General features: G+C 39.9%; 1 protein-coding gene and 1 long non-coding RNA gene across 4 annotated transcripts in view; one reads left to right on the top strand and one right to left on the bottom strand.

Moving 5' to 3' along the window:
* The first annotated feature begins 244 nt into the window (after window positions 1-244).
* Window positions 245-1,377, top strand: LOC125709732 (uncharacterized). The gene is made up of 3 exons (XR_007382827.1): window positions 245-357; window positions 457-500; window positions 612-1,377. It is a non-coding gene; the product is annotated as an uncharacterized LOC125709732 (long non-coding RNA).
* Window positions 1,378-6,107: 4,730 nt separating this feature from the next.
* ankrd10a (ankyrin repeat domain 10a) overlaps window positions 6,108-22,378 on the bottom strand; it is a 28,292-nt gene continuing 12,021 nt past the window's right edge. For 2 of the 3 annotated variants that reach the window (XM_048978475.1, XM_048978477.1), the window contains 3 exons: window positions 11,684-11,919; window positions 10,868-10,954; window positions 6,108-7,137 (listed from right to left, as the gene is read on the bottom strand). In XM_048978475.1, the coding sequence (XP_048834432.1) occupies window positions 6,665-7,137; window positions 10,868-10,954; window positions 11,684-11,919 (796 nt within the window). In that variant the 3' untranslated portion in view covers window positions 6,108-6,664. Of the gene's footprint in view, window positions 7,138-10,867; window positions 10,955-11,683; window positions 11,920-20,518; window positions 20,567-22,378 lie in introns of all 3 variants that reach the window. The other variant, XM_048978476.1, reaches the window with a different exon arrangement.

The raw sequence follows: 22,378 nt of genomic DNA, 5'->3' as shown, positions 1-22,378 counted from the left end.
AACAAATCTAAATAACAAGGCTACACGCAGTGTATTCAGGCAAACAACTGCACGTATGTCATATATACACCAGAAAGCAGTACAAATTAAAAGCTACTATCACATTGTTCTCAGTACTTGTTAGGCCTGGGGGTGATCATTTGCCTGTTGCTGGTTGCCACAGTAACCAGCTGCTTCTAATTCGACTGCATGAGGCAGGGAAGCTAAAGGCTGGAATGGCAGCCCTGGGCAGCATCCTGTGTGTGAAAGCTTAGTGAAGACAGCCGGCATTGTACCAAAGGCAATGTGATTGGTTTTGCCCTAGTCCAGTAGTTTTGGTTCTTGCGGCTGAATGATGGCTTTTGGAGTTAATTTACAGTAAGTTGGTATTAGCAAAAGGTTATGATAATGGGCTTTATCCTTACAAAGCTCTGAATGATGAGTGACTGTATCCTAACCTTTTTGTCGTTTCTGCAGGGTGCTTTGCATGATAGCAGTCTGCTACATTGCTGTAGGAAAAAGTAAGTTCTGCTAATTACTTGTTAATGGAATTGAGGCTGGTTGGGGAAAAATGTGAGTATCTTCCCCTCCATTGCATTGATATATTCTGTGTGCCCCTTCCCCCAACCCAGGCGCTACCTTTGGCCTCCCTACAAAATATGATTTGAGTGCTGGCTCTGTGGACAGCAGCTTGGGGCCCAGTGAAGTGCTTGTGGCAACTACATATGGTTCTACCCAAGGCACAACTCTCGCCTGATTTTAGTGGTACTGTAGGCTCTGAGGGTGACCAGAGTTCACGCCAGCCTGATGTAGGTTCTATTGGCTACTGTACTGCTACAGTACACATAGGGTCTCAGCCACGTTATCCCAGTGCCCAGCAGCTAGGGTCTAAGCAAGGCCTACCCAGTGCCCAGCAGCTAGGGTTTCAGCAGGGGCAAGGGTCTCAGCAGGGCTACCCCAGTGCTCAGTTGTGGCTTCAGCAGGGTTACTACAGGGTAGGCCCAGCTGTCCTCTCAGCAGGAGCAAGGGTCTCGGTGGGCCAATTGCAATAGCTGGACTCCATACCAAAAAAGCTTAGGGTTTTGGCAGGGGTATCCCAACGACCAGGGGCAAGGATCCCAGCAGGGTTCCACCACCTCGGTCAACTTTGCTTCTAGCCAGACCCCTTGGTCTGCTCAAGTCTTGGGTTCCCAGGCTGTCTCTGGTCTGGGTAGCAGTGGGTCTGTGAAGCACTTTGAGCAGAAGCTGAATGCATTTGGACCCAAGGAGCTATCATTTGGAGTCCTTGCAGCACTTCATGCCAGGTGAGGTGAAGCTTGCATATAATCCAAGAACTTTGATTTACTTCTGTAATTCTTTTTCCCCATTTCTCAACAATTTGCTTGGTTCTGCACTATTTTGGCCCAAACCTAGAAGCTCTTACTGATTTTGTGCAGTTGGTTTCAAATAAATGGTTCAATATAAAACTGTCTTTTGTACTTGTCTGCAGGTACAATCTTGAGTTTGGTAGTATGGCAGCAAAGGGGAAGTACACCTTGCCCTCAAACAGTTCCATTTGTTTTAGCCTTAGTCACCCCTATTGTTCACGTTTTTGAATCTACATTGTACTGCAGCCTTGTATTCAAAGGCTGAATTCATTTGGAACGCATGTTGCTGGACACACCAAGTAGGTTAGTAACTGCCAAGAGACTGGTCTTTATTTTTTATGACTCTCAGCCAGTTGGTCTTTCCCATGTGAATCTGGGTTCCTGCCTGTGTCAGGAATGCACTTGTTTACATACATTCTGAGCTGTATGTCACGGAAGGGTGCACACATGTATGCTGCTACAGCCCTACCTGGGGAAGTAGTGATATCCCATGTGACTCTTCCTGCCCTACACTGACAAGTTCATCAGCAGTGTGTTATGAAATTAAGCAAAGTACTGTTTTGCCTAGTTCTAATTTAAGTTGAAGGATTCTGTAGATGGTCTGAAAAGCAGATTAACAGTTCACTAGTGCAGGGGATGCATTGGATTTAACACCTTGAGAGGTTCTTTATCAGGTTTTGGTGGGTAGTGGTGCCTCAATGATTAGGGAAACACACATGTATTTGCCTAAATTTACAAATGGGAGGCCATTTGGCCCATCAAACTCATTTGGGAAAAAGATTGCTGGTTCAAATCCTCGATTTTAACAAGGTACCATCCCAAACTACTGCTCCTCGGGCGCTACTCCCTGCTGTCATGTCACATGGGTAAAATGCAGAGGACATGTGTGCTGTCAACAATGAGCACTGATCACCCTATTTAGAGTTTGGGGGAGGGTCTCAAAGACTGCAGGGAACAACCCATCACAGGGTGCGCACACACATCACAATTTGGGAACTCTGGGTAGGTTAAGTGTTTCTGATCTGGGGGGGAAACCAGAGTACCTAGAGGAAACACCATGATATAGGGAGAACATGCAAACGTGCAACCCGGGCAGAGACGTGGTGTGAGGCAACAGTGCTAACTACTGTATACCACCATGCTGCCCAGGCTGTATATTAAAAAAAAAAATTATAAATCAAAATGAATCCCTAAATGTAGAATTAAATCGAATTGGAGAATATGGGTCATTCTCACATAATTACTGTACCATATGCATTCTCTCTAACTTTTAAAATTTAGTTTGAAGGCCATCTCCTATTATCCATATTGTCTGAACTGGGGTCTGCACAGTGGTTATTGCTGCTGCCTCTCAGCAAGAAGGTCCTGGGTTCAGTCCCGGGTCCTTTCTGTGTGGAGTTCGCACACTGTTTCTGTTGGGGGTTCTGGTTTTCTCCCATGGTCCAAAAGCGTGCAGTGCAGGTTGATTGGCGAGTCTAAACTGGCCCTGTGAGTGTGTGCAGCCTGCAGTGTGTTGGTGTCTGCCCAGGGTTGGTTCTCACCTGCACCTCTTGTTCCCAGGATAGCCCCCCACCCCCACAACCCCAGATGGGATTAAGCGGTTATGGTGATGGATTATCTAAATTGTGGATTTTTGCCTCTGGGGTAGTTAATCAGGTTTGTCATATTAGCATTTATTATTGTAATGAACTGGAGTATTTCATCAAATCCAGCGCAAGAATTACAGATTGAAAAGAAATGGCACGACTAACCAAAAATTGAGCCAAAGTGTAATACAAACTGTGCTCAGCTGTCCATGCTGTTCTTATTTTTCTCAATTATTTTGGCAGTTTGAATCATCTCTGAGCTTCACCTGCCCCCCTTGATGCTGTACATGGGGATTTTGAGAGAAAAACAACTAGAAATGGCTCATTGTAATAAAAGGCCCAAAACGTCATATTACAGTGACATCTGGTGGCCAGATGGTGATCCATAAAACCACCTTTGGCAAGCTTACTAGGGTTTATATTGGTAAACTGGGTCGATGTTTGAAATTTTACTCTCTCTCACTTTAAAAATATGATCCTAAGTATAAATATTAAAAGAGAAAAATATTATTGAAAGCTCAAGAACTGAGATTAAGTTAAAAGAGCATACAAACATAAAGATGTAGAGTATCAAACATCTAAGTATGAAACTTTACCTTTTTGTCCCACTTACCAATACCTGATCAAACAAACTATATTAATGACATTACAGGAGCATTAAGGGAATTCCTTATTACATCTCGTTCCCTCCCCTCGGCTCTGCCGCGGGCAGATAAAAATACAATTAAAAATCAATTTAGGATTATTTTGGTCTAGATACAAACCAGAGTCCATCATTTGAGCACCTTTGCTCTAGGGACCAGCTGACCTGGCTTTCTGTGTAATATGTTGCATAGTCTTAATGGGTCTGATAATTAAATGTATAATGACCTCCAATTAGGGTCATACCCTTAGTTTGCTTCAACTGGTGGTTTGCCACAGTTGTTCTGGTCTGAGTAGCAGTGGTTCTGTGAAGTAAGAGTACAAACTTGGCTCAGGTCCAGCACTGGACCCTATAAGTTGTCCGTTGAGGATGGACTTTCATTCAAGGTAAGGCAGAGAGCTCTTCTGGGTCACAAATAAGTTTCCATTTGTTTACCTCTGACAGGTAATCCTTTTTCTTCCATCACAGAAAACCAAATTCACAGTAATTTCACGATAGAAGTAATACAGGGGTTGGACAGTGAAATATACGTGGCCTGATGGTCAGTCTTCGCTGACCACACATTCCATCAGTAAGATCACAATGTGAAGGTTAAATTAGCACAGCAAACTATTGCCATCCATCCAACATAATGGGAGACATATCAGAGTTTAAAAGAGGATAAAACTTTGGTGTGCAACTATGCTTAAGGGACAGGATACACAGCAAGCTGGGTTTGAAGTGAAGTGAAGCTGTGTAGTCGTGAAGCTGTAGTTATGTTTCCATCTTAAATAACGTAATAGGTGGACATCAGACACATGCAAACACACATATTATCCTTGTGGGAACACATATTATCCTTGTGGCAAAGTCCTAACCCTAACTATGACAACCTTATCCATAAGTAACCAAACAAAAGCACAGGCTGGAACATAGAACGAAAAATTGACTAAATATTCTATACTACTACACCCTCCAGTAATAGAAACATTCTGATGAAGAGACTGGATAAAGGTGTCCTTAATGATACAGTTCTCCGCAGAGCAGGGGCCAAATCAGAAAAAAAGCTGGCAAAACAGGGCTTGGACCAACATCCAAAACAGGAACTGGTCAACAGAAACAGATCAGCAACCAGGCAGACAAGCAAAAAACGGTACACAATACGTCACAATGTTCAAGGAGAGGAAGTGTGTTTAGTTGCTTGTATAATTAGGAACAGGTGCTTTCAGTATTTAGAGGCGGCGAAGGACAGGAGAGCTGAACTGGGCACAGTGGAAGTCCTGGGCTGGATAGCGGACCTGGATTCCACCAATGTATTTATGTCCCTCATTCCACAACCGATGCCCATAACCTCCTCCTTGGGGCCAGTTTTGGAGCTTGGAGTAAGATGATCCGAGTGCACATAGGGAAACTTACTCTTAAGGGAAAGATTTTGGATCTCTCTCTTGGCACCCAGGACTGCTTTTCTGTGCTGTATCCACACAATGCACCAGGTATTTTAGCTGACCTCTCCTTTGTTTAGAATCCAGCAGCTAAATCAAGAGGCTCCCCAGCAACCTCCAGTGGCCCAGCAGGCTCAACAGATGGAAATGGAAGGATGCACAGGACTATAGTGGACAGGATTCATCTCAGAAACATGAAAGGTTATGGAGATTCAATACTGCGGAAGAGGCTGAAAGCTATAGGTTACTGGGTTCATGTGTTGGGTGATCTTGATCTTGAAAGATCAGCAACCATGCTGATCTCACTGGTATGTCACTTGGGTCAAGTTTTAGTGAATGGAGGTGAAGGGATATTCCTGGCGGACAGGGTGCTACATGAGCATTGGCGATCCCTACTTCTTATCAGTGGATCTCTAGTTGAGAATGACAGCAGCCTCACAAAGCAGACTTTGTGAAAATTTATATTTCTGCCCATTTTTGGCCATGACTGTATGCATCAAGACTAAGTGCAGGGAAAACCATTAGACAGATATGAATGTTCACCTGGCGGGAAGGGTGCCTGTCTCCTCGCACTACCACCACCAACTCAAGCGTGAATAATACAGGACGTCACTGTTGTTAGTGTTTCCTGTGCTTAATACTGATGTCTACAGAACCCATTTTTATATGTAGCCAAAATTATATATATTTAACTGACTTTAACTTTACTAGGACACTGTCAAAGGCTTATTTGCATGGGTGTATATATACTGCCTAGTTGTGATCTTTCTATATAAACTCTGCCATCTCTCCTCGGGCCTTTTTTTTTCCCATTGCCACAGTAGTTTGCGGAGAAGTGCTGCATAGATGCACAGTATGAGAAACCCCAGCTTATGCCGGGATCAGGAGAAATGCCCCAGGTACTGTGAGCTCTGTTAGTTTAACTTTGTTTCTTTTCAACCAATGAGGGATTTGTGCATAAATCTGTCTTTCAGACATGCAAACTTAGTTGTATCAAGTTTTTAAGAGTGCACCACATGTGACCTTGATAATGTAGCCTGGTTCTATATGCATGGTGGTGCTGAGCTTATCAAAATGGTGATCAGATCATGGGAGGGAAGCCGACACACGAGCATTTTTAAACCTTCTGGTTTATTTTCAGCAGAAAGAATACAGAAATTATATGAAAGGTAACAAAATCAAGCAAACTGTTTTCTGTGTTCATTTGAATGCTAAGCAAACAAATATCAGAAAAATTAACACTGATTATTTCAGCAAAAAAACAAAAAAGCTGATGCCATGTTGTTAACACACTACTCGTGTACAGCCATACGTACCACTCTCAAGGACCATTGGGTCACTTCTTATGAAAAGCAAATTAAATTCTCCCAGCATTTATAAACATTAGAAATGTATAGTGAAAAACAAAAAGCACTTGTAACAGGTTCAAAATCAGAAAACAGCATCAAATAGCACATGGAATACAAACTCACTGTATTACAATAAGGACTGCAGTTTCAAACAAGCGCTTCCCTTTAATGTGTTTTTTTTCCCCCTCATCAATTGGTGTGCTGAGTGCACAGCCAATGAAAAACATTTCACAACTGCAAACTACCAAAAACCATTTGGATTAGTAGAGGTGGACCTGGCACTACAGCGTGATGCACAGAGAAATGGACAGAATCCACTTTAGGAGCCATGAAAGAGGTGCATGGTGCTGAGGACGGTGTGCTTATATTGTTGTTCAGCCTTCACAGATGTGTTGTGTTCTAACTGGCTGCTGACCTCATCAATGTTCTCAGCGGTGTCCCCAAACCCATGGTAATGACCAAAGTGCAAACTATCTCTCAAGTCTGCTTGCTCGAAAGGCCTCTGGGCGACACAGCCACTGGGACTGTCACCAAGATGCAGGGAGCCACACATGTCAGACTGGGGGTCACTGCCCCTAACCCCTGGACCCGGCTCAGAAAGCCCCATAGCGGATCCATTCTCAACCGAGTTGGCCATTGTCGCTTCCCAATTGGTCGAGAAGCCATTATTCAATATTGATTCGCCTCCATTGGTGTGTGCTTGAGAGCATGGTTTATTAGCTGAAAATCCGTTGGTCAGCACAGTCTTCTCTGGCGTATGACAGTTCCTCAAACCTATTACTAAAGGGTCACCTGCCATTTAAAATGAAATGATATCCAATGATGCTTGTGACAGTGCAGATAGATAGCATTTTACTTTATGGTTACACATGGCCCCAAGTAAACAAAAGTACTGCTTTACAGTATAGACAATGACTGGAGAAAAAACCCATTTCGATTTTGTTTTGCACAAATAAATCACTATTCGTTCCCCCATAAAAGAAGTATGTCTAAAACTGCATTTAAAATCACACAAAACAAAATAGGACATATTTCTGATTCTCAAAAGTAGTTAGAAATAATGTATCTGAAGTGTTAACAGCACTATTGAACAACATTTAAGGACTTGTTTTTTGCCTCGAACTTAAATGCTATTGCTGCTCACATATCAAACACTAGTAAGCATAACATTAATTATTCATGTTAAAAGTTAAAATCTTTACAAACGATGAATAAGAGGTCAATGTCTATATACAAGTGTATCCATGCAAAACAATCTAGTATACTGTCTAAAGTGAAAAGAGGCTGCTATAGTCCCAACTAGCTGGAAATCAACAGCTGCAATTCTATTTGACGGTCACTAGAAGGCGCAATGCAAGTCAACTAGAGCCACTGCGAGACTTCTGAACATTTACTAGAATGAATCAAACATTCTTAATTTAACCACTGAATTTAAAGGGATTATTCGTCCATGTAGAATGTTTTAAGCAGATTGCTGCAATAAGTCAAAGTTTCAGAAAGCTGTAGTTCATATGTAAGATGTTGGAAGCTCTTTTGTTAAAGACGGTGTTTTTTTTTTTTGTTAAAGATGGTGTGGTTTTTTTTTTGTTTGGAACATCATGGCTAGAGACAGTAGATGACTAGTGCTCTCCATCTCGTTGCTGAGGCAGACACCATGAAAGTGAAGAGGATGCATTTTAATTGCTTAATGCAATGGCTGTAGTTTCAATCAACAATTTCATGTCAGTGTAAAATTTGATGTGCACAGATACTACAAAATGTCTGACACATTCATCTTTTTAGACATTAGAACAATGCGATGATTCTGACATTATCAGTACAATTAACATTAATAAACATTTTTTTAAACGTCTCCGTACACTGTAGTTTGTTTCAATACTTTACCTTAACACTATACCACACACAACGAAACAGGCCAACGACTGGCAGCATATTAAATGAACGCCAACCTGTTCTCTAAAGCAGTATCAAGAAACACATTTTGTTAATAAAATCTACACAAAAGCCAGGTGCATGACATCTTGCCACAAATCCTGTATCTTCTGACACTCGAGAGATCAGCCACATCAATCATTACAATTGAAATTGGCAAGAAAAAAGAATCCATAGAAAAATGTATTGGTTGACAGCTGTCTAAAGTATGAAATCGTTTTTACTCCGTGGTTGCTTTGCACAGTGGTTTCAATGTTATAAATTATGTTCTTGATTTGCCCACTGAACAGCAACAACGTCAGAATAACAATAATAATATAAGCGTGAGACCAATAATGTGGAACACTGATGTCTCAGATATTAGCACAATTAATCTAACATTGTAACATAGATATCAAACCACAATTTCTTCAGCACAGTCCATTTGTCACTTAAGCAGCTTTTACTCAGGTCTAAGACTGGCTAAAAAAAAACTAATTTAAAAAAAAGGGAAACAGACAATTCAACCATATATTACACTGCAAATCTTGTCACATACACTCAGAAAAGGTATTTACAAATTATCGAATTACACTCAGTGTGGCACTTATTGTGTTTTATGGGTGAACTTGACATTTTGAGATCTAAGCAATTTGACATTTTATTTTGATATCTATAGTCTACCTATACCAGAATAAATACCTTTTGTAGATTGCCATCTAGCCAAAAATACTCCTATGGTTTGCATTCAGAATTTGATCAGCAGTCAACGATACCGCCTGATGGACACAAATTCCATGCGATTGTTCAGTTCACTGCTATTAACTTTCATTCTTCCACTATGAATGAAATGTGGGTGCATGCAGTGACATGGTCACACTCAAGAAAAGGACCTGACACTTAAAATAACACTTGGTCATTATTAATAGGCCGACACCCAACATGAGTTGTTCACCTTCAAGCCATTAATAGATAATGGCGCAGTGTCTCTCAGGACAGAATTGAAGCCGAACACCAGCTAAGAAAAAAAAAAAAAAAACTCTCAAGCACTCACAGACACATTCAGATCGGAGAAGAGAAAAGTTCAAGTAAGTATCCACTTAGTCACAACCAGACTGGTTCTGAATCCATTGATTATTTAATGAGATTACAATACAGATCTCTGGGAGAGCCGAAAACAGATATCAGAATTAATGTGTGCCAGTGAATCAATTTTCATAAACGAAACACTGCTGACACAATTTTACACACCTCACTGACCGTATCAAAATGTATGCAGAAATAATGCATTTAAAAATGTTTTGCTTAGCAATTTTTTTCTAGAAATAAGGCAGGATTCTGTAATTCTATAGCAATGTAATCTATAAAACGTTTACACGTCACATTCACTTACGTTAACATGAATTTTGTTTCAACAGTGCATTTTAAGCCACAACTGCTACTCAAGACTACTTTACTGAGTATGTGAAAAATCGAAGTACAAAAAGAGCCACAAGACATACAGTATTTCACCTATATATAAGAAGAACTGCACTACTTAAAGAGACTAAGGGTATACAGCCAAAAGAAGATGAAAAATGCTTCATCCTGAGTAATCTCAACCAATAGCAACAGGACAGAATAATGTGTTATAGCACCTTTCATTGTTATAGTTGAGCTGTTACTGAGCTACACAGTGAGTACATAAGCTGAAATACGCTTTGGCAAAATGAGCAAATTATGAGTGATTAAAAGAAAATTATAAAAAGGATTGTCGTAAATTAGATTACCTGAACAGTACTAACATAGAAATAAGGAGTAAAAATCCAACTGAATGTGAAACAAAGAGAGAAGCTGATAGGAACTGGACAAGCATCTTTAGATCTTTGTTGAGACCCACACAGTTTAAAAGGCTCTGCGGCATCTTGCAGCGACCAGCTCCTTCTGTGGTCTGGACAATGCAGGCCCACAGGCCAAGCTTCAGGAGAAGCCTCTCTTAGCAAATACACATGCACTGAAAGACGCATGGGTAACCCTTAAATTGAGGGTACCCCACACATAGAACATAAAGTAACAAAAGCATTCAGGGGTTCACATGGGATAATTATTACAATATGGAACATAATGGAGAAAAATTGTGCAAAACAAATTGCAAAATGGGTCTCCCTTTTCAGTCAACAGTTCAACTACTCCAAAACTTAAATCAGTAATGCCATGACAGTATAACATACACTTTTTAAGAGAATGAAACAAATTTAAGCATTGTAACACACTTAATGAATTCAAATTTATCCATGATATCTACATGGAATAATGTAAATATTCGTGGATACTTTGTGCATTATACGGATGTGTAAATAATCGGCATGCAAAAAGACCCGATACCAATGAAGGTCACACAGCGGCAAAGAGAATCTAGTGTAAATAGGGGAGACTAACAGTAGGGAAGCTGTAAATATATATGGGCACTACAAATATGCATATGAATTTGTGCAACGGCATGGGATCTGCATGGACGTCACAGTGATAATCTCCAGCTCTTTGGGTGTAGGAGAAGTGCCTTCTATAGCCATGTGGTCCTGTGTACTCTCTGGGCTTTTGGGGACAAACGGAAAGAAGGATCCAGTCCCACCTGAACTGAGTGCTGTGGATGATTCTGTGTGCATGCTCTCCAGCTCCTCCTCAACACTGCTGAAAAGCTTCATGGGAGAGTCCAAGCCTGGCAGTAAAGCATCACCAACAATCATTGCATTTTACATACAATACAAGCATATAATTAAATGGTTCACAACTTACAAAGCATCCTCAGGGACTCACATCACCCAGCACACTCTCTGCTCAGGCATGAACACTCTACATATAACCTGAGACACTGCAGGCTGAACACTACCATCATACAGAAAGACTGGTGACAAAAGACATAACAGAAGGGAAAAATATGCCTACTTAATCTCAGATGTGCAATATTTTTCAAACAAAGGTGTTGGTTTATAGTGTGTTTAACATTATTTTACAGTAGTGTTATGGTATAATATTCAGATGTGCTAATGTTATTAGTATTTTAAAATGAAAATCTGTTTCATTGTGTCATTTCACTTGTTTCTTTTTTTTTAACAATGTCTTTACATTGTTTTACAACATGTGCCTTGATAATGGATTCACTGTTTTACAGTGTTTCACTATTACCTATTTTTGCACCTCAAAATGTTTGAAAGTGGGTATGTAATTGTATCATACAATGTCTTACTACATATTTTGTGTCCTTATTACGAACCCTGGCTTTTAATTCTCTTCTTCACTGCTGACTCCAACAGCTTTGCCTACGTACCCATGCTGTCTGTGCATGTACAAATGGCAAATACATTTCTTGAATCCACATAAGTCCATGTTGCATCAATCATGACAAATCACATCAGAGTAGAAGACACAATAGAATGCAAAGACCTACCATCAGTTCTGGCCTTCTTGATGTGATTGGACTCCATGCAATCAAGAGACCTCTTTCTATTTGGTGCCCCATTGAAGAGGCTTGGTGCTTGGATTTGTGGACGGAGGCCATTAGGAGCCCCATTGGGACAGAATTCATTGAGGTGGTTCTGCATGTTAGAGAGGAGCTGAGCACATTCTTGGAAGCCCTGGGCTTGGGCCAGGTCTGCTGCGGTGAGCCCACTGGCGTTTCTCAAGCTGCACAATAAATGAGCGCCCATTACCATCCGGGCAGCCACTCACGCGCTCGCACACACACAAGTCACACACTTCTGTCTCTGCTGCCCTAATACTACCAGTCATTTACCTGAAGGTGATATGAACATACAGAAAATTTAAATTTTTTCCCCCAACAATTGTTAGTAACTTAAAAAAAAAATAGCACAGTGAACCCCCATTTTAACAGATATATTTCTACACACTGCAATCGGAGGTGAGAAGAGTATTGCAAATGTGGAACACACCAGAACAATGCCAAAACCACAAGATATACTGCCCCTGAAATGTCCTTAAAATCGATACAAAGAAAAAAAGGCCAATTTTCAATGTTATCAATAAAAGAAAAACTTAAAAAAAATAGAAAATATTTCCCTTCTGAGGAGGGAAAAAAACACCAAGTGAAAGGGGCTGAAGATCATATGGGCATCCGATTTGTTGTGGTTATTAAGGAAATTTCTTCTATAAAAATGCAGAACATGCATATTAGGATAAAAAAATGTGATTCCATAAAATGAGAGGACACAAAGAATATCACGCCGTCTGAGTGCCCCCAGGAAAACATGGGAAAGGAGGGGAAAGGGGATGATTTCCAGAGCAAGCTTGAATTTAGAACACTGACGTCTTCAGTCTTCCAGTGACGCTCTTTAGATCAAAAGGCAAGGAGATACGCTAAAAAGACACAGAACCTCAGGTCAGGAAAAAGTGCTTTCCGTGGGAAACCTGAAGTCTCTGACTGCAACCCAGTTCAGGAATGGCACTGGGTAAATATGCATTTATCAAGGGGGACTGATGCAAGGATGAAGCAAGTTCCAAGTCCTCGTAAATGGCCAGAAGAAAGCACCACAGATAGGATGAATAATTGGCTCCACTAAATTAACTAGTGGTACTCTTTGGGATCAGCTGTAAACAGCTAAACAAAAATTTTAAAAAAAGGTAAGAAAGCAGGAATGGGCATATTTTAATTGACAGACATTATAAAGCTGGACTATATGTCTTCATGAGTTTAAAGGTAATCCAAAGAGAAGCTGTGATGAACAGCAAGTGAAGGAACACGGGGCACATGGAACCGGAACACTGGAATGCTGCCAAGTGGAGAAGCGGGCTCTGGATAAAGGTGCTGTCCATGAGAGAGAAGATGAGAACGAATTCCAAAGAATGGCCGAAAACAACTCCCTGTGCTTGTTTACGTAAAAGCGAAGCTCCATGTTATTAAAACCTCCCATCAGTGATTCAGGCAGATCTTTACAGGCACTTCCACTCATCTCCTATTGCAGTGTGAAGCTAAATGTTTCTAAGAATTTATAAACAAACAAACTGCCCCAATGCATGGCTTTAACTGCTCCACTTACCGGCATACTGTTGCACTTCCCTGCCCAGTGTTTAGGCAATGAAACAGATGTGAAAATGTCACTTGGGGTTGCTCACCAGAGTGTCTGCACAACAGCGACCCTGAGATTCCCAACTGACTCAACAACAGCTTCAATTAACAAGCAGGATACCTTTGAGCACATACCACAGCACAGAAAATGGCCTTGTGACATACAATTATGATAAACATAACCACTACGTGTTCACGGCTATATTATCTAACGTTGCAACTTCAGTGACATCATAATTTTCTACACTATATACAAACCATTTGATAACCGATTATATCAACAGGTAACAGTGTGAAAAACCAGGAGACCAATCAAGCCCAATTTTTATCAACCTGGGCCAATACTCACAGCTTGGTTAAATAGCACTGAGCTCATTCTGAATGTTTTGTGTGTGTTAGGGGCTAAGTCTGCAATACCACAATAGCAATTCATTACCACTTATCAGACTGAATTGTTTTTTAACCTATGTCTTTAGATCAATGACATAATTTGAGGGCAAGATATTTTTCTGCTATATATTCCTGACCTGCAGGATCTGTTCAGAAACAAACATTTTTAGAAAAGTGGCCAAAAGTAGCTTTCTCAGTGAAATCATCCGTACTTAAGGCTCTACGGTCAATCTAAATTCAGAAATAACTAAACTTTCTCAAGCCTGAATAATGTTAAATACAATCACAGTCATACATTTTTTTTTATTATTTATATCCAAATTTGGACATAATGACCTGATGTTTGTCAGGGAAGAAGGGAAAAAAGATTTCAACTAAATAAATAAAAATATATTATAAACAAATAACTGGGGGAAAAAAAAAACGTTAAAAACATCCTGCATAAAACAACCTTTCATGAGCTCTCACCGTATAATGTGACTGGGAATTATTTCAATAACTAGCCATTTGACTCGGCAGGAAAGGCCAGGATGACAATTGACATTTTTCAAGCGCAGCACTCAGCTCAACCATGCGATGTCATGGGCGCCGACTGCCAAAACATTTCCATTAGCAGCCAGGAGTCTGACCCTCAATATTAACAGTAAAGCTAAAAATTACACGCCAAAATCTCACCAGGAACAACAGTCTCTTTGTACTTGCCCTTCAATAAGATAACAGTACATTCACACTTTCCAATGAACTATACGTTTACTAAATTTCAAACAAAAGCTTTTTCAATTGAATAAATAAGATTCTATCAGGCACTCGGGTGCAGCAACTCAAGCAGCATGTGACATTGATTAACAGATCACCCATGAACATTTAGAGGCAGTTTGTTCATTCACAAATTCACTGCACTATGATACACATTTATGCAGAACTTAAAGTTCCTCATCACTTCCATAACAGTGTCACACAGAAAAATCAAGGAAACAAAATGCATTAGAGAAAAACAAAAATATTTAAAGTGCTAAAAATACAATCTGTCTGACCTGCATAGACCATCAGCTTAGAAAAAAATTAAATGCTTCCAACATGTTTAACTTCAACAGAAGTTTTGCTTCCATTTTCCCCCAATATAAGACGACCAGCGGGTCTCAATAACTCCCTATGCCTGACAGCCAGGTTTAGAAGAATATCATCAACTTCTCATATCATATGAAAATTGTAAATTTCACTGCATCCTATAAGAAAATCACACTAGAAGCAAAGCCTTGATAACACAACCCAACAGCTCCTCACAACCAGGCAAAACAAAGAAACATTCAAATTCAAAATCAACTTACTAGCATCATTTTATTCCACGATAAGATGCCAACAGACATGGGTAATTCCAGCTTTAATTAAAAGAAATGCATTTTTTGCAATTTATTAATGCAGACTTTGATAAAAGCAGGAAAATGTATTGCAGTGTCAAAGTTCAAGTTTACAAGCCTGATTTGTGCGTGCAAACCTGTGCCAAACTTAAGTGCAGTAGTTTTCCTTGCATCGCAAACAAACAGAACAGAATTTTCTTCAAAAGCCCAACCTGTTAAATTGGAAAGGAAATACTTTAAAAAATGATGCTCAAAAAATTAACTGAGAATTTTTGTAGTATTCAAAATTACAAAATCCAGTTTTACGCATTTTATATTGCAACTTATTGTTCTACCGAACTTTGAGCACAAATGGAATATGATTAGTACCTTTCAGGTATAATTTAAAGAGTACGCAGCCCTGAAAAATGAATTGATAAACTGTTGGGTTAGTAATGATCTGTGACTTATAAATGTATGTGCAAGATGCAATGTTATTCAAATATGCCACAAACAATAACTGTCTTTTTTACATAAAATTGTTTACATTTACGTAAAGCAGTGTGATGCTCCATGTACTTTGCAAAAACCCACATGTATTACGTTAATTGATATAGTGAAAAATTATTTCACAAATATAAATTGCACCAAAAAGACTAGCATCGTTTGCAAATTTTACTTTTAACACATAAAGACATTAATTTGTGAATATTAACTTTTGAGATACTCCAACTCCATCAGCATGCTAGGTGTTTCCCTCCATTTCTCTAAATTAGCATAAACAACTGAAATTCTATAGTGTTTCTGTTTGTAATCCAACAAGGAAAACAGCAGACAAGTTAGGCATCAATATACAAGTTTTCTGTTTTGATTTGGCACAAATTTCACACAAAAAACAGGAAATGAATTAGGACAAAGCAAGTGAAGTTTACAGCACCGAAAAATACACATTTATATAAACATGAAGGCAGAAATAGGATTGTAAAGCTTCATTGCATTTTTTCAGCTTTCGATAATCAATCTGGGTGGATTTTCTCAGCTGGCAAGCAACACTTAAAAATCTTTGTTCTCCACTGTCCTGGAAAAAAAAAACAAAATAATGCAGCATTGTGTGGTTCAGCTATGCAGCCCATACTGGACTAAAGATGACTGTTATAGTGCCAGAGCTTTTCTGTACCAGCAGTACTTTGCCACAGTCTTGCTTAATCATTTTCAGTTGAAAGATTTAAAAAACCAAGCGGTCTGAAAGACTATAGCTCACACTACCTGCCAGCCACTCCTACAACTCTGCTCTATCCCATGCCCTCTAACAGCCTACTCCTTATCACTGAGCAGGAAATCTGCAAGAGGTGCAGAACCATAACAAGAAGTACAGGACGGCAGCTGGCCCAGACTGGATCTCACCTGCCACAGTGAAGGTCTGTGCATACCAATTAGCACCTGCAGTGACCAACTTGTTTAAATGATGATCTACCCAGAGTAAGAATGCTTGATTAAACAATTCTGCCAAAATATCATGCATGTTACCAGAGATGCATCACTTGACATCTGTTGTCTCGAAAAGCATTCTATTCCATCTCAAAGCTCTCATGGACTTTTGTGTTCATCCTGCAGTTTGCCTCTCTCACCAAGAGGTAAGTGGGCTATTCTGTAAACATGGGGCCTCACTATGTACTAGAACATCCTGACAGCTGAAGCACACGTGTGAGGATCCAGTACGATAATTTCAGCTTGACTTTAACAGATTCAGACCAAATCTCATGTGAACTGTGACAGCTAAGCATCACCCTACCAACTTCCTGACAAATATAAACCAGTGTGTGGGGCTGCAACACTACTTGCCAGACAGTCCCACCATTACCACCAGTGTGCTATAGGACTGTATGTTCCTCTCATTTCTTCGACTTGCATGCAAATCACTGCACCTCCACTGCTCTAGCCACAAAACTGCACTGGTTTGCAGAAGACCCTTCAGTTGTAGCTCCCATTTTAAATGGCACATAGCAACGGATGTTACTTCTGGAGGCACAGAAGGAAATTCAATATCTACCAATACTGGTGTTTCTCAACCCGCTCCTCGGGGACCCCTCCGTGGTCCATATTTTTCCTCCTTCCCAGCTCCTAGCAGAGCTAAAATGTGGACTGTCTGGGGGTCCCCTTGGACTGGCTTGAGAAACCCTGACATAAGCCATCCATCGGCCACACTGCACGTGCCAACTACAGCACATCACTCATTCCGCCGAGGAGGTTCATGGCAACAAAATTCCCTCAACTGTAAAACAGGGAGATGAGCATTAAGCATCATCAGCGATTCTTCCCATCCAGGTCACAATGTGTTCTGCAAACTAACTTCTGAGATACACATTTGGTCACAAAGAACCAGAAAATCCCAGCATCTGAAGAGCTTCTTCCTCAGGGCCGTCTGACTTCTGAACCTGACCTCAATCACCACACTGTCTACCACGTTACAGCCACTATCACACTGTGACAGGCGACATAAAACCTGAACTGCATTATAAATTTGCACTAATCTCGCCATTTACTGCAACAAGTCCATTTGTCATTGTCTCGTGCATCTACTCACTCTTCTTGTGCCTGACTCATCCCCATTGTGTACCTGTCGTTTTTCTGTTCATGCACTATTACTAGGTACGCAGCACCAAGAAATTAAATAACAGGTACATGCTAGAGTACTTGGCCAATAAAGTGAATTATGGATGCCAAACCAATGAAGAAATAGCTGGAGGAGAAGCACTTATACTACCTTGGCGGCACAGTGTAGGTGCCAACTGGCAAAATATAAGGAGAATCCTCTTAACTTACCTATATGAAATTCTTCGAAAACACACCGATTTGACAATAGAGGTGGCTTCTCATTTAAAAGGTCTAAAAATGCTGCTGCCCATGAAAACATACCAGATCCTGCTTTGAAATGTCATTTCTGTTGTTTTCAACTTTCCATTAAACTTCATTAATGTAATCATCCATTCAAGGTATATAGTTCCTGTATATTGTTGTTTCCATTCTTTTTGCCCACAGAAATAAAAATATACCTCTCACACAATCCTCCCTCACCTGCAAAGTTAAACAAAAGCTTCTGTTTAACCGGGCCCCATATCCTTTTTCCTTACAGACAGGATGTAAAGAAAATAATAAAGGTATGACAGCAGTGACCCTAAAGAGGAGAGGGGTTTTACTGCTTAGCAGACGTAGCAGCACTGTAAATAAGTAAATGTGCTGGTTCCTCAGTGATGGCATTTTTCATTTAGATGCAGTAAATGCCCTTCAGATGATGCCGTCTAGCCTGCGACTGTGTCACCCAGTGAGTCATGTATCAGCAGGCAGCACTGCTGGTGCCAACCAGATGAACGGCACAGGGAGCCAGGATTCGACAAATATCTCTGGAAGCGCCTCTATAGCAGAACTCCGGTGCTACATCTTGGTCATCCCAGGTTTCCTCACTGGAGCCGTTTATTTTGCATTTAATGAAGTGAGATGCAGCACACAGAAAGAAAGAAGATCTTCACTCTTGATGGAGGATTGGCCAGGAGAACCTGTGTGTATATAAAGTGTATGTGTCCAGTGCATTATAAATGGTTAATATTGCTATTCTCTAAAGACAAATCACACGAGGAAGGTTTTGCGAAGCAGACACACAAGCACAGAAAAAGTATGTCTAATGGTGTAAAGGCTGAATTCAAGGAATCCTGGCCTTCAAAAAAGTGACTATGGATTCAGCCGACACATTATTCTGCAGTTTTAAAAAACAATTAAGGCAGGCAATCAGAGCACTTACAGACCTTCACATTCTGTATGACGTGGAATAAAAATTATTTGAAAGTGTGACTCGGAACAGCACTGGCACAAATAAAAGGGCATGGAAAATTAATGCACAGCATGAATCAATGGATAGATTTTGACATAAATGGACTAACCATACCTTATAAGTTATTAAGCTAATCAAGTGAGCTGATGGGGAAATTTAGCAAACACATGGAACGGCTAGGTTGGACCTGAGAAGAGGACTGGAAACCAAAGCTGTGTTCTTCTAAATATTGAATAAGGTATCACTAGCCCTTTGGAGATTAAGGCGAAAATACTGTAGCTTTTTATTTCTATGTATTCTAATATTGAATAATTTTTCCTCAGAAAATACACACTTACATTCCAGCTAAACAGATGGTCTCAGACTATTGCACAATACTGCAGATTCCTCTGTGTTCTCCAACATTCCATAACAGTTTTACAAATTTACCGTTAAGTGGCTATGCACAGGCTGCAAAGAAAGAAAATGTATTTTTCAAAAACCAACAAGTACTAATGATGTATGTAGTGTTTTTTAAAACTTTTTTTCAGGTAACAAACACTGCAACAAAACAAGCAGACAATTTCATTTTGCATCAAGACCTCCACTCCAAACCAGGCCATGCTCCACTGCAGATCAGCACCAGTGCGTCATTCTCTAAATAAGGTGTTTTTGACTCGCAGCAAATACCATTAAGCACATGTCAAAACTAGTATGAACTGGACAATTTCAAGCCTTACTGAGCAAATATGCAATGCTGTATGTACCTACATATATGCTTACAGACAAATTAACAGGATCGAGAAAAAAAGGAACGTTTTAGGTCACCCAGTAGGCCATATAGACTGTATTCATATGTTTATTAATATATTACAAAAACAGGAAAAATCTAATTTTCTTGCTAAAAAATTCACAACATGAATGAAAGTATTTCAGATTACCAACATAAATTGACCAATAAAGATCATGTAACTAAATTTTGCATGGACCTACATCAATAATCCAAAGTAGAATAGTTTCACACCTTACCATCAAAACTACATACAAAAGTACCAAATTACCTTAATCTATTTTTTCAGTGTTTTGCCCACTCAATTCATTTAATCAGGTATGGAATTAAATAACTATATCCTTGGCAAATGCACTTTACAGTATAACATTTAACAGCAATAACACAATCCGTTGTCCATTTGAGCCAAGGATGACAGGAAGGGGGCAGTATTGCTGCAAAAAAATGGCAGCGTAATACAAGAGTTTTGTCTTAGAAATAATTGTGTGCGCCAAAGGTCCATCACAATTCAGCGCATTCAAACCTCTCAATACCATAAACTAGTGCTCAAGTTTAGATAGCAATTCATCAGGCTCATACAAACAGCCAGGATTACATCATTTTAAAAGCTTCCACAGCATTTCCAGAAATACCAACAGGGGCAAGAATAGCACTGGTGTCAGCGACAGCACTGCGCAGACTTTGGGGAATACAGCAAGGATTCAGCAGAGCACCAGCTAGAATGTGGAGCTGACAATGTTAGAGTGACAGAGAAGGGACTCCCAAATAAGGAAATGAAACAATGTGACCATTCTTAAGTCCCCCAGCATGGCCTTTCAGCTGCACCAAATGTACTAATATGCTGAAATAATTGCCGCGTGTAAATTACAGGCACTCACTGGTAAACAATCCCACTTGTGAGAAAGTAGGAATGGCCATCCCAGGTCCTGCAAGATTTAAAGAACACATTTTAATGTGGCTGATCACCATAACACCATGCAAAGAGACTACAGAAATAAAACCAACCCATGTGGAGGACCAGTGCCCCCCATGCAGTGAGAACTAGACTGACCTGGCGCAATACAGTGGCACTGCATTTAACTGAGTGCAACTTATCTTTTGCAGGGTCCATGGTTTATAGCCAAGGGTTGGTGAAACGAGTCCAGGTGTCTGAGGGATGCAGGCTAATTGTTGAGAGCACTATTTAAGCCAACACATCGTTAGAATGGAATGACGCTTCATCAAGCGGCAGAGACAGAATCCTGAAAGAGGCAGAAGGCAACAGAGCAGATCTGGTTTATTCCCTCCCAAAAACCCAATGAATGCTGGTCATGAAATTGTCCAGCACACATTGATACAGCACTGAGACCCAGTCGAATCAATTTGTTTTCTGGAAGTGTCTGGCTTAATCCCAATGCAGACCCTTTTTTTGCTGGCATAAATGCAGAGAAGGAAAAAATCTGAGCTGAACCAGCGCAGAGAACATCCATGCACAAAACAATTCAGAAGCTAGAGCAATGAGATTGAGACCCGCTGTTCTTAAAAAAAAAAAAAAAAAAAAAATTATAATAATAAAAATTCTACATGCAGAAGCAAGGTACAAAACGCCCAGCACATTACAATCACGAATCATGGACAATCCATCATCACTTGTCCTGGAGAAGAAAAAGGAAGCATTTAATTTTTTGTTCCTGAAATGCTTTGCTTTTCAGATCTGCATACACATAGAACTTCTGCCATAGCTGTTTCTCACTAACATATCACCTTCAGAAACAAAAAACAACCATGCTTACATCTGAAAAGTGACAAACATATCTGATTAGACCTGAGCTAATGTATTCCTACTGTTAGATTACAAATAAAGTAAAGCAAAATAAAAAGTTTTTAACAATTAGAATATAAGCAAAGCATGCAGGTCTAAACAAGACTATCTTAACTGTATTCCTAGCATTAAAACCAATCACCGCAAGAAATACCTCAACGGTTTGCCAGTGTGTAGATACGAAGCGATACTGAGAACACTCAATGCCACAACTGTAAGGTTTTCGCAGAAGCACTTGTGGCAGACTCAGCAGTGTCTATTTGGAATGCTCCCCCTTTCTAGGATTACTTGAAAAAATCAAGTCATTTCCAATTCAATAGCTGCAAAACATTAAGATGTGTACGTTTCTTTTCGTTTTTTTGTAACATCTTTAATAGTTTATCTGCAGCAGTTTATAATAATCTCACTTTCATGAGGGAAAGGGTGACAGGTGATTAAAAAAACATCTTAGCAAGAAGGGTTAATACGGCAAGTAACATTCAAAAAACAACAGTTCTGTATGCAGCAATCTTATGTAGACAATTCAGGTCCACAGTTAATCCTAAATATAGCTACAATCTCACTGGGTACCTGCTGACTAATCTGAACCTAGCTTCTGCCTTGTAATACTTAACAGAATTCCAATATAGACAATAGGCTGAAAACTCATGAAGAAGAAAAGTAACCAAAAATAACAGCAATCTGTCTTGGACTTTATGTCATGCAAAGGTTAAATTAACTAAGCGAATTCAATGGATTTTTCAGGATTTTTTTTTTTTTTTTTTAACATGAATGTTTAAATGGGGCCATGGGTTTGTTGTATACGAATTTTGCATTTGCATTTTATTTATTAATATTTCTTTAGGTAAAATCACAAAGTATGTTAATGTAAACCCATACGCATAATGAAACACAGCTGACATGCCGAAAGAAAGCAAGACGACAAAGTCACTGTAAC

This window comes from Brienomyrus brachyistius, chromosome 16, assembly GCF_023856365.1.
Source record: "Brienomyrus brachyistius isolate T26 chromosome 16, BBRACH_0.4, whole genome shotgun sequence".
In the NCBI taxonomy this organism is placed as follows: domain Eukaryota; kingdom Metazoa; phylum Chordata; class Actinopteri; order Osteoglossiformes; family Mormyridae; genus Brienomyrus; species Brienomyrus brachyistius.
The sequence above is the reverse complement of the archived record's forward strand: the minus strand, read 5'-3'. Positions and strand labels throughout refer to the sequence as shown.